This window comes from Trachinotus anak, unplaced genomic scaffold, assembly GCF_046630095.1.
Source record: "Trachinotus anak isolate AG129_WGS33_773 ecotype Australia unplaced genomic scaffold, CSIRO_AGI_Tana_v1 ptg000003l, whole genome shotgun sequence".
Classification (NCBI taxonomy): domain Eukaryota; kingdom Metazoa; phylum Chordata; class Actinopteri; order Carangiformes; family Carangidae; genus Trachinotus; species Trachinotus anak.
In genome coordinates, this window is record NW_027273854.1 from 16033902 (window position 1) to 16045551 (window position 11650).

At 40.1% G+C, this 11650-nt stretch overlaps 1 protein-coding gene across 2 annotated transcripts; it reads left to right on the plus strand.

Moving 5' to 3' along the window:
- Window positions 1-980: 980 nt before the first annotated feature.
- Window positions 981-7117, plus strand: LOC139618293 (cytoglobin-1-like). 2 transcript variants are annotated; one of them, XM_071474114.1, is made up of 4 exons: window positions 981-1044; window positions 1313-1671; window positions 4987-5218; window positions 6311-6618. In XM_071474114.1, exons 1-4 carry the CDS (start codon window positions 1024-1026, stop codon window positions 6473-6475), a joined length of 777 nt encoding a protein of 258 aa, XP_071330215.1. In that variant the 5' UTR covers window positions 981-1023; the 3' UTR covers window positions 6476-6618. The 2 variants fall into 2 exon arrangements, with proteins under 2 accessions (XP_071330215.1, XP_071330217.1); XM_071474116.1 differs by lacking the exon at window positions 981-1044 and having other exon boundaries at window positions 1302-1439; window positions 1529-1671; window positions 6311-7117.
- The last annotated feature ends 4533 nt before the right edge of the window (window positions 7118-11650 follow it).

The following is an 11650-nucleotide window of genomic DNA, read 5'->3' on the forward strand; positions in this document are numbered from 1 at the left end:
ACTTGTATGTACTCAGTCTCAGTTTACTGGGGTGGGTGTGGACAACAGAAACAATCATAAAGCATTATAAAACCTACCTGCGCTCCTCTGTAGAAACATAAAACCACTAAGAGCGGAGCATGTTGATTTACAATCATTGACTAAGTCTCCTTGATTGCCTCAACCACAACAGCCTTGACCAACCGGTTTAATAACTCCAAACTGTGTTATGAGAGGCCTGATACTTTAACTCCAATCTTATTGTTTTCTCTTTTTTTATTGGGATAGCGTGAGATGAACTTAAATAATACTCACCATTAACCAAAGTGACAATATTTACAGTCTGATTAGCTGGTATAATAACTGGCTATAACTGCTGTGCAGCTTTTGGGGAAAGTAATAAAGCTGCTTGAAATTGTTATTTTGCTGAGATATCTGAGACACAGCAGTCCCAGAAATGGTATACTCTAAAGGACTCTGTCAATATTTAACATGGGTGCTTACCTCGTTGGCACCTACTGTACATTGCACCTCCACAGTAAGGCAGTAAATATCACCTCAGTTTTAGCTTTTCAACATCAATATTTGTCTTCTCACTGCTCTTTTTTGTGCTCTCCTTTGACAGTCAACTCACAGATTCCTGACTAATTGGCCCTGCTATCTCAGCCCATTATGAAACTTAAACAAGGACATTCTTGAGTTTTCATCTGTGACAACACAAGTGAGATACGATGACCCACTGATAACCTCTGCCACAACAAAGGTGGAAAATCTATGTGTTTGAAAGATTGCAGTGGGTGAGAGCTGTGTGGGTTTCCTGAGGGTGTGTGCATATAATAAAAAAAAAAAAGGGTAAAAAACAATGAAAATGGACTGATATAATCTGTATCTCATTAGAAGAACAGAACACACCCAAAAGACGCCTGACTTTTTTTTGATGGATGTGATGCTGCTTAATTTTCAGTCAGATTTCTTTTTTTTTTTAATGTTTATGTGGGCAGGACTTCGTGAGAAATTACAGGTTAATCTCCTGGATACTCTGGAATGGTAACTCTGGAGGGAAAGGTCAGTGTGTGCTCATAATCTTACATTTCATCCATGCTCACACATTGCATGTATTACATATCTGACTCTCTTATGAAGGATTTGTTTCCTATCTCATCATGCTTTCATCAAACACCACTTACAAAGGTGAGGTGGGAAGAGGGAGAAAGAAAGAGAGAGAGCGAGAGAGAGAGAGAGAGAGGAAAGGGAGAGTGTAAAAGAGAGAGTACAGAGGCTCCTCCTCGTTCGCTGCGTGTGTTTCTTGTGTTTTTTTGTTTTTTTTTTCCAGCCTGTTCCTTCACTCACACTCTCGCTCAGCAGAGATTCATTGGTGAAGAGCAAAGATTCTCACTGGGAGAAGGCGGACAGGGAACCAGGGATTTTCTTTCTCTCTCATCCAAAAGGAGAAGAAAAAGGTAGAAATATAGTGTTTATTTTGGGGGAGGGGTACTCTCATCAGCCCTGCCTTCTGCACGTGCTCAGCTCTGCACAACTGTGTTCCCAGATGGAGAGGATGCAGGGAGAGGGAGAGGTGGACCACCTGGAGAAACCAAGCCCACTGACTGACAAGGAGAAGGTGATGATCCATGACTCCTGGACAAAAGTCTACCAGAACTGCGATGACGTTGGAGTGGCCATATTAGTCAGGTATTTCTTTTTATAGTTTTACTCTCCTGTTTCATGTTTGAAATGTTTTAACGCAGGGCAAGCCCAACATTCAGAAGATATTCATATGATTCTAGCAGAAAAATAAAGGTAGGGAGGTGACAGACTGACATTATATTCGAGCTGTTTTGATATTCATCACTATTTGTTGTGTTTGTGTATTTACTTAAATCCAGCTTGTTTCTGCTTTATCTTCTGATCAGTGGTTGTATGTCGCATAAAACTGTATGCATAGTTTCCCTTATCTATTTTAAGGACTTTTCATCAATTTCCTCCTTATCTCTGAAACTTTAATTAGTTCACTCCTGATAAGGTCAAATTAGCATTTTGTCTCTTTTCCCCTCAGTAATATGACAGCACCTGCTGGATCCAGAGGGCCCGCTGATGCTTTTCTGTCACTCACAGACTATGGCGTTAACCTCTCTCAGAATGCAGTCAGTGCTGAACTTTAATGATCGCACTGACTTCGAGAGTTTCCAATATGTCCGCAGCCAGTCATATTTCTGCTTGGGATATTCTCACCTCTGCTTTTTCTTAAACCTATTCTTCAAACAGCACAGGGAAAGAATAAACATTATAATCCATCACTCAGGCATCTTTGGCTCTGAAAGTACTCCCTCCCTTACAGAGCAGTTCATGTTTTGAATGCTTGTATGGAGAGCCAGGCAACCTACAGCAGCATGACTCCATCACTGGCAGTCAGACATTCAGAGCGTCCCTCTTTTCTTGGAAAACAAGGGATGACAGAGTTTTCTATTGCCACCAAGTCTGTGTCATTTTTTACCAAATTTTCCTCATCAGTCCATCATATCTGATTAGGAGCAGCAGGCAGTCTTGTTAGAGGATTCCTGCAGTTGTTATAGTCAGTGTTGGTATCGCTGTTTAATATTTACACGGAAATCCAAGAAAAGAAACTACCGCAAAACTCAAACATCTGCGGGCATTTGGCAAATGTTAGTGTGAGGGCTTTGACGATCTTTCACGCGTGACGAGACTCATTGCATGACACAACACGCCTTTATAATCCTTCATGGTTGCAGGAGGTGAAAGTTGAGAAGGGGTGGTTAGCAAAAACACAGAGGATACAATTAATGTAAAGTCCACATCTGTAAAAATGGATTTTCATCACAGATTACTGAATTACCTGTAGCACTCTCACAAAAAAAAAAAATTAAACTTTGACAAAAGACATTTTGAAATGAAATTAATTCTACTCAATTTCCCCTTATTTTCTATCTCCACATTCCTTCACAAAGACCCTATGACCTTTAGGAATTTGAGGAATGATGACTGATCGACAAGCATAACCATGGTAAATTCTCCTTTTGGCAGTAAGACAGGTCTTGTCACCCTGCTCAACCTCAAATCATCCTACTTAAAGTCTTTAGGGGTAACTGATAAGATCCAAACTAGTAAATTATAGCAGTATGTCTATGGAATTAGAAACTTTCTTTGGATTCTGCTCTTCATTTAGTCTTGAAGAACAGATAAGGAAGGATTAAGAATCCAATGACCATATAAAATACTAATGAGGCTATTTATATGCAACCACAGGTCATGCAATTACAAGGGAAAAAGATTAAACACCACGGTTCCTCATTAGTTTGCAGTGAAACTAGGAATACTTTGCTCTCACATTTTCAGAGGCCCTCCACCCTGAGAGATTAAACACAGCCCTCTATCCCCCTCCCTTTTGAGACATTTAAATTCACAAGTGAAACTCTAATATCTGGCCATATGCTTCAGACCTAAGACGAAAAACAATGCTTCCTTTTAGTGTTAGTTATTGCAGAGATAGAGAGAGATGGGACATCAGGATTAGATAGCAAGCAACCAGATGCATTGGCCCTCTTCCCAGACCGTGGGAGGGGGTGAGTTTTTAGGATCCTCTTTGCTAATTCTCCATGATACCTCTGAGGGTCAAACAAGCATAAAATTATAAGAAAATGTCTTTGAACTGTTTGGTTTTTTTTTGTTCGCAGAGGGAGTACAGTGTCAGTACAGTTGAGATGTTTGAGGAAATAATAAAATCTAGACCTGGAAACTGAGCGAAAATGTGAAGAATATAATATCTATGCAAGTTGAAACATGAAATTTATTTGATGATATACAAGTCTTTGCAGAAATAATAATTCCACTCTTACCCATAAAGTAAACAAAAGGCATCAGGTGTGCTCAGGCTAGCCCGAGGAGGCAGAGACGGTCTTTTTTTTTTTCTCTCTGTCTCTTTTTTCTCTCTTTTTTTTATCACCCTCTCTAATTAGCACATTTCACTTTTTGTTACACATTGTGAAATCCTGCAGGATCCTGGGTTCATTTTTGAGCCCTGGCAGGAACCACAGTCAGGTGCCTGAGTCAACAGGTTCACAAGGGGGAACCACATATAGTACAAAGGAAGAATAGGTGAATCCAGAGGCCAGCTTTCTGGCTCATGATATCATATATTTCAAGACACAGATAAGAGGATACATATAATTAACCAACAATTAAAGCATCTACAAAACCCTAATTTAACGAGTTAACAATCACATGGCTTTACATGGAGGAGCTTGGACAAACTTTTACCAACATACATACATACATACATACGTACATACTTATGCATTTATCAAAGCCGAAGCTGATAGCAGTTATGAAACAGAACTCCTCCCAGACACTATCAGAGTCAGATCAATATCTGTTGTGGACATTTTATCTGATGCTGCAAGATTTACACTTTGTGAAATGTGAAATGTGAAATTTTTTTTGCCCTGTGTACATTATTACATAATCACCTATAGGAAAGAAACAAGAGATCAACTTCACTTCATTAGCCAAAGTAAGCACAAAAATAGACAAGAATGGTACTGATAATCTGATCAGAGTCATAGCAAATGTGTAGATTACTATAAGTATCCATTCATAATTTAATTATAGCCTATGATGATTTAATAGTTACTGTTGTTAATGACTTCTATATCTAACGCAACTATTCAGCTTTTTTACGTGGTGATTTCTCAGCTGCTGGATGTTTTTCCTTCACTTTTTAAATTCTTCTCAGAAATATTTCAGAATACACACCGCGCAGCTCCTAGATAATAGTTTAAAGCAAACATTTAAAGGGAAAATATGCAGCAGTTTCATGTCAGAGCTGATGTTTACTTATGGTATCTTGCCAGCTGAAAAAAAAAAAAAAAGATGAACGTGGGTTTGCAGAATGGAGCTGGTGCAGGCTGAAGGGCAATGAGATTAGCAGAGCTTCACAGCAGCTGCTCATACTCATATCTCTCATTTAACACTTACTCTCCTCCTTCACAGGCTGTTTGTGAACTTCCCCTCATCCAAGCAGTACTTCAGCCAGTTCAAGTACATCGAGGAGCCGGAGGAGCTGGAGCGGAGTGCTCAGCTTAGGAAGCACGCTCATAGAGTCATGAATGCCATCAATACACTGGTGGAGAGCCTTGACAACTCAGACAAGGTGGCCTCAGTGCTGAAGCTGTTGGGCAAGGCCCACGCACTCCGACACAAGGTGGAGCCTGTGTACTTCAAGGTAAAGTGTGTGTGAGCAAAAGAAAGAAGTGACGCACACACACCCACACATTAGCTTTAAAGTTTGGGATGTTTGTGATATTAGAAGAACTTCTAAGTGATTTTAACTAAGTTTTTTTTTTTTTTTTAACCGCAAGAAAATAGACCTCAGAACACAAACTGCAGAAAAACATAGACGTAGCTTGTGTGATGTCACCTCAGTAAGCTGAAACATACAGTCTGTCAGACAAGCAATAATGTCACAAACTATACCAATTTTTAAGTCATAACTCATTTAAGGAGTAAAGATTCTCTAATTGACCACCAAAACACATTATAGTCCAGGAAGAATTAGCTATTGTCATGTCTTGTGAATAAAAAGCATTGGCATTGTGTCCTATGGCAGAAATTTTACCTCGACTGAACAGAGAGATGAACTCACAGCAAGTTTTTATATTCATTTATTAAATTAAGTTTGCATGGCCTTTACACATCCAACAGAAACAGAGAAACATAAGTATCCCACCTGAGTCCTCTCCTCTACCACCCCCAGAATTACACAAGCCCAGCGTTCGCCATCATGTTTAGCCTGTTTTGATCTTCCACGTCCTGTGGAAAACACTTGGATCCACTTGAAGGAAACCCAAAGCATATTACTGCACACTATGTCTATTTTCCTCTCTTTTTCACAAGTATAACTAGTGTTTGTGTACTGGGCTCTGAGCACTTTCCGAACGCAGCACTCAGCTTGTGCCCGCACTTCCTGTATAGACTACTCTCTGTCTAGATGCAGTGACTTCCTTGAGTCTTCTTTTAGTTCCCTGAGAGCTGGTCCCAGCCAAGAAATAAAATTAGATCCCAAAGACAAAATTATGTTATCTCTGGGCAGAGCCAAGATGGATGTTTTGCATAAATTCAGTCTTTATGCTAAACCTTAACTAAACCTCTCCTGGCTGTAGTTTTATATTTATCATGCAGAAACAAGAGTGGTATCAATCTTCTCGTCTAAATCTTAGCACGAAATCAAATGAGCATATTTTCAGTGTAAACTATTTCTTTAATGGAACTTGAAAGTGTCTTAATTAATGACTGTATTTGTTTGTGTCTTTCCCAGATCCTGAGTGGTGTGATACTGGAAGTCCTGGGAGAAGAGTTTCCAGAGGATGTGACACCGGAAGTGGCCGCGGCCTGGACCAAACTCTTGGCCACAGTCTACTGCGGTATCACCGCTGTCTATGAGGAAGTGGGCTGGACTAAGATCTCAGCCTCAACTGGGTGAAGCTTCTAATCTGGTTTTAATGGACCGTGCAGACCCAGAGACTTCTATTGTTTGTTTGTTTTTTGGCCAACCTCATAAAGTGAGGAATCAACTGACTGTAATCTGGGAATACAGTTTGATGTAATCTAAGGTAATAATGGACTATGGGGCATATACTCTAATGTAAACAACAATAAGAACAGGTACTGTTCCCACTTCATGACTAAAAGTGTGTGTGTGTGTGTGTGTGTGTGTGTGTGTGTGTGTGTGTGTGTGAGTGTTTGGTGAGGGAGGGGGAGAGAAAGTAAAAAATTAAAAACCCTCCTCCTTGTTTTTGTAAATGGCCAACACTTTTAGAGGAGAGAGCAAATAAGAAGACACTACAAACATAAACCCAGCAGTGGACAAGAGGTCACATTTGACTTGGATGTGCCTTCTACTGAATGTGTATATCAAAAAACTGCCGTGTAAATACCATTCTTTCTAAATATTGTGATGTTTTTCTGATGTTCCCTTTCATCAGTCTCTATCCACTTGTGTCCACCTTAAGAAGACCAAGACATTTTTACATTTTCAACAGTCAATTGTGATGATTGTACATGTATGACTCACCTTTGTATCTGTATTCAACAAAACTTTGAAATAAAATGACAAAGAAAACCATGTGGTGTCACAGCGCAACACCGAAACCTTTTTAAACCCGTGTCTACTTTAATCTGATTCCCCTGCATTTCTACTCGCAGACATGTCGGCAAAATTAGACCTTTTCTTTCTCTCGCTTGGCCTACTGCTCCCTTATTCTCTGCTTGAGTCAGCAGTGCTAAGTATAAATGGCTCAGCTGCTGAAAGTCCTTATTTATACCCCCATTTATCCTGCTATGCTCTCTCTTTTCATAATATATTGTAGGAACACTGCACTTGGCCTGCAGGGATGTCATTAGAGGGCCTGGTATATTTAAAAGCAGTCTCACGGTATCTATAACAACGGTCCAACATTTCCCAAAGTAAGTTTGAGCACAATAGCAGTGAATAAGTATCTAGATACACGGTAATTTGATTGGTCACTGTTAATCCTTACTGTAAACCTGCTGCCAAAGTACCACTCAAAGCCAATTTCAATGGACCCTTGTACAAAATGCTTCCCTTTCTCAACAAAAAAGATACTATTACGGTTGATTTGGCGTGCTGTGCTGACGCTATGGTGGCGAGGTGGGGTTGTTTTCAGAATAGAAACACACAGCATGCTTTGTTTACCTCCTAGTCCTGCCAGCGAGATCCCCCCCTCCTCCTCCTCCTCCTCCTTGATCCTAGCTAATCCTCTGAGCTAATCTCCGCAATCATAAGTGAGAGCCAAGAGGAAAGACGGGAATAGTCAGATTGTTACACCACAATCTCTGCCATTTACCATTCAAGCCTTTCAATGGGAGTAGAAGTCTCAGTGCTCTGAACCACCAGCAGTCCCAAGGCAGGAGATCCGTGGGGTAGGACCATGTGTACCACTATGATGGTCCTCACCACCATCGCTCTTATCCTGCGGCAGAGGTTCTCCAACAAAATCAGACCGTGAGTACTGATCATGGACTGTCTTGATTTTTAGAAATAGGGGTTACTGGAAAAATGTGTCCGTTACAGAATAGAAATAAGAGACTTTTTGTTTTGGATTCAGACTATGTTTCCAATGCCTGACAAAAAAAAAAACAAAACAAAACACAAAAAACACAAATTCAACAACTTGAGGCTTGTGAGAAAAGCATTTAATACTTCTAATTACATAAAATACTTCCACCCGTACCCAAATACGAACACACACACATACATACAAACACAGAGACTGCATGCTTGCTTCATGTGTGGGAGAGTGAGAGAGGCAGGAAGAGACTTATCTGCTTCATTGATTTGAAATCACCCTTGTGATTATTTTAAGGTTTGCCTTGAGCAACCGTGTGTGGATTAAGTGGCTTGCTACATAACAACAGCGTATTCCAGCTTTTTTTAATGGAGAGCTGAAGGGAGGGGAAAGCGTCAGGGCCCTTGAGTCCATGGCTGCTAATTGACTCAAAGTGCAATCTTCTCAGCCTCCGGCCCTGCTTTGCCGCTCACATAGCAATGGCAAACAATGCCACGTGGCTACAGCACCATGGAGCATGGCAACAGATAGCTTGCACAATTATAAGCTAATAAACAGCAAAACCTTCTTCAGTCTTCACCAAATTGTTTCCAAAGTGTTGTGTGTTTAACTGAGCGTGAGCAAGAGGGTACTGTGATGATAAATACGAAGAATTTGATATTCAGTGACATGTTCTGTATTACCCGTCACAGGCAGAAAGAGACTATTGAGAAAGATGTGCCATACATGAGGAGCAATGGAGCAGCAGGAACCCAAAAATGACAGTGAGCATCACAAGGTGAGGAAATACAAACAAATCCAGTCAATGAAAACAGACTGAGCTAATGTAGTAAATGGCCTAGTAGTGCCTAGTAGAGGTCAAGCTCCAAAAAGTGTGATACTTGCAATTCTACAGGTAGAATTAAGGGTGTCTTCCAAACTCCACTCCCCTAGTGTGTAACAGGTTTTCTGAGTACTTGTTTTAGGGGAAATAGATGCACATTTTGTACACTTGGTTTACATTTGGTTAACTGGGATTTATGTTGAATGAGTTTCTGGTTAGACTGAAATAAGGTCTGCGGTTAGCACATTAACACAAGCTCATGACATTTTCACGTTTTATTCTAACGACATAAAATAGGCCAGTAAATACGCGACTCAAGATGTTTTAAGCTTTGAAAAGGTGGTTAATAACAAGCAGCAAAATGAGACTAAAGAGGCTGTCAGGGACATTGAAAATCATCACACTACAAAAACTGATCTCCTCACCAGTCTGCCTTTACTGCCTCATTGTTTTTACAGTATACTCACTCTTGTAAACTGTCACTAACTCTCATTAGGAAAAGCTTTTGTAGAAGAGCTGGAAGCTTAATAGTGGTGATGTTGAAGTCACGTGATGTTGACGTCATGCGACCGAGGTGTGGTGAAGAGTGAAGATTATCTTGCTGAACCAAAGGTGTACGTATAATAAACTTTTGTTTGTCACAGAGCTTATTTTCTTCAATAATCCAAAAGCCAACAGAAAAATCCCATTGTCTTTTTGTCGAGGGAACCAGGGCAATGCAAACTGGCTTAGGGGGCTGGCTTACAAAAATACATCATCCCTGCAGCACTCAGTACTGGGCCGAGGTGAGATAACCCTGATGACACCATCAGGGAAATTTCCTCACACTGACAAAGCTCTGTAGAGTGCTCCTTTAAGCACATTTAAAACTTTGGCCTTTTTAACCATGTACATCACCTTGAACCTTTACCTTTATTCATTGCCAGCAGTGTCACAAATCTGGGTCAATTCTAAATTTTATCACTGATCCAGAACCATTAACGCAGACATGAAAACAACAGCGTGCAAGATTCAATTGAATTAAATTCAAAAGAAAATACTCCACATAAGCATTACGGGCAACTTAAAATCTATACACCAAAACAGAATCACAGTGGGTGACAGGAAGACATCCAGACAGATGAAGAGACATTGACAGTCATGGAAGTTGTATGTCTGTGTGTGTGTTAGGGGGTTTACCGAAGGGGCTCCAGACCAGCGGAGAAAGTGGAGCAGTGGAGCATGCTACAGAGGCACAGAGGCATAAAGAGCTAAGATGCCTGCCCCACATTTAGCTTTTAAGTACTCCCTGCTACACTGCTAATACTAAATGATTCAGAGGCAGAACAATCCACCATCTCTTTGGAGGGTTATTATAAATACATTACCTCCCTACTACCACATCATTTAAAGCATCTGTGAAAGACCTTAACATAAAGTAATGAACTAACTGACCATTGTTCCCGACCACTGTATGGAGAGTTCATGCAGGTCACAGGCCGTCGATGCCTTGTCTTTTACCTGTTACCTGAATCACTTTTATGGAGGCAAGTATTTAGCTGAGTCAAGAGGGATTTATTTTATAAGAACAATTATTTCTCTACGTCAGTTATGGACTTACTGGAGTTAAAGCAGCAAATGTTGATTTGTTTTGTGTGCTTTTGTTTCAGTGGCATCTGCTTTCAAGACCTGTTTCCCCGGATACTACAGGAGAGATTTCCCGTAATCTGTCGTTGTTTTTTTCTCATTTATCTGATTCTGATTCATCTGCACTTAACAGCTCACACCAAGACTCTCCCACCAGGAGTGAAAAAAAAAGAAAGAAAGAAAAAGTGGGCTAGAAAAACAATGAGGCCTGTTTTGATTATGGCTTCCACTGTCTGTCCCGCAGAAGCTCTCATTACTGGAACAGGAAACAGCAATTAAGTGAACTCCCAGCTTGGAAGATGAAACCTGACATATGAACAACAACTGAATTTATTGCATTCCTTAAATTGTCATCCACTTGTGACTTCAAAGTTCAATATACTGTATGATCATGGTGTAAAGTGATAAAACATGTTCTGTGCCTCCACAAAAAAAAAAAAAAATACAGCTACAATCGTTTCTTTGATTTTATGTTTCTCTTGCTTTGACAAATGTAATGATTTGTGTGAAATATATGTATGAGGACAAGAGGAGCTTTGACTTCATGCTTCTTAAAGAGTAGCTTCTCTTACGATCTAATAAGTGACCTGATTCCTTCGGAAACAGGGACTGAAGGCACACATTGTACTTTACATGGCAGGTATGGCTATCCTGTGAATCTCTGAAAGGTTTAAGCTATCCTCACCAGCGAAACGAAACAATGCAGTGCATTTGTGTGCCTTCCAGTGTTACTCCACATTGTCCCTCCTTTGCACTATAAATTCCCTGATTATTGATTGAAAAGCTATACAAATTGGTGGAGGCTACATTCTTCTGATAATTACATCAGTAAAGCATTTGTTTTTCTTTTCCACCACAGATTGCTGTACTTTGAAATGGTCAGTCATGCTAACTGCCTCCAACTTACATTTTTAGTATGTCGGCTGACATTATGGTAAATGTACTCCTTCAAAGTAAAGATTTTCATGAGTCTGAACTTGACTTCAGTGAGGTTGGTCTGTTGATTTATGTCGATACAGAGCAGGTGCTGCTGTCTGTAATTTTGCATCACAACTATTATTATTATCAGCTACTTCTCTAAAACAAGTCCTAAATAGGACATTAGTTATCTATGAAATCC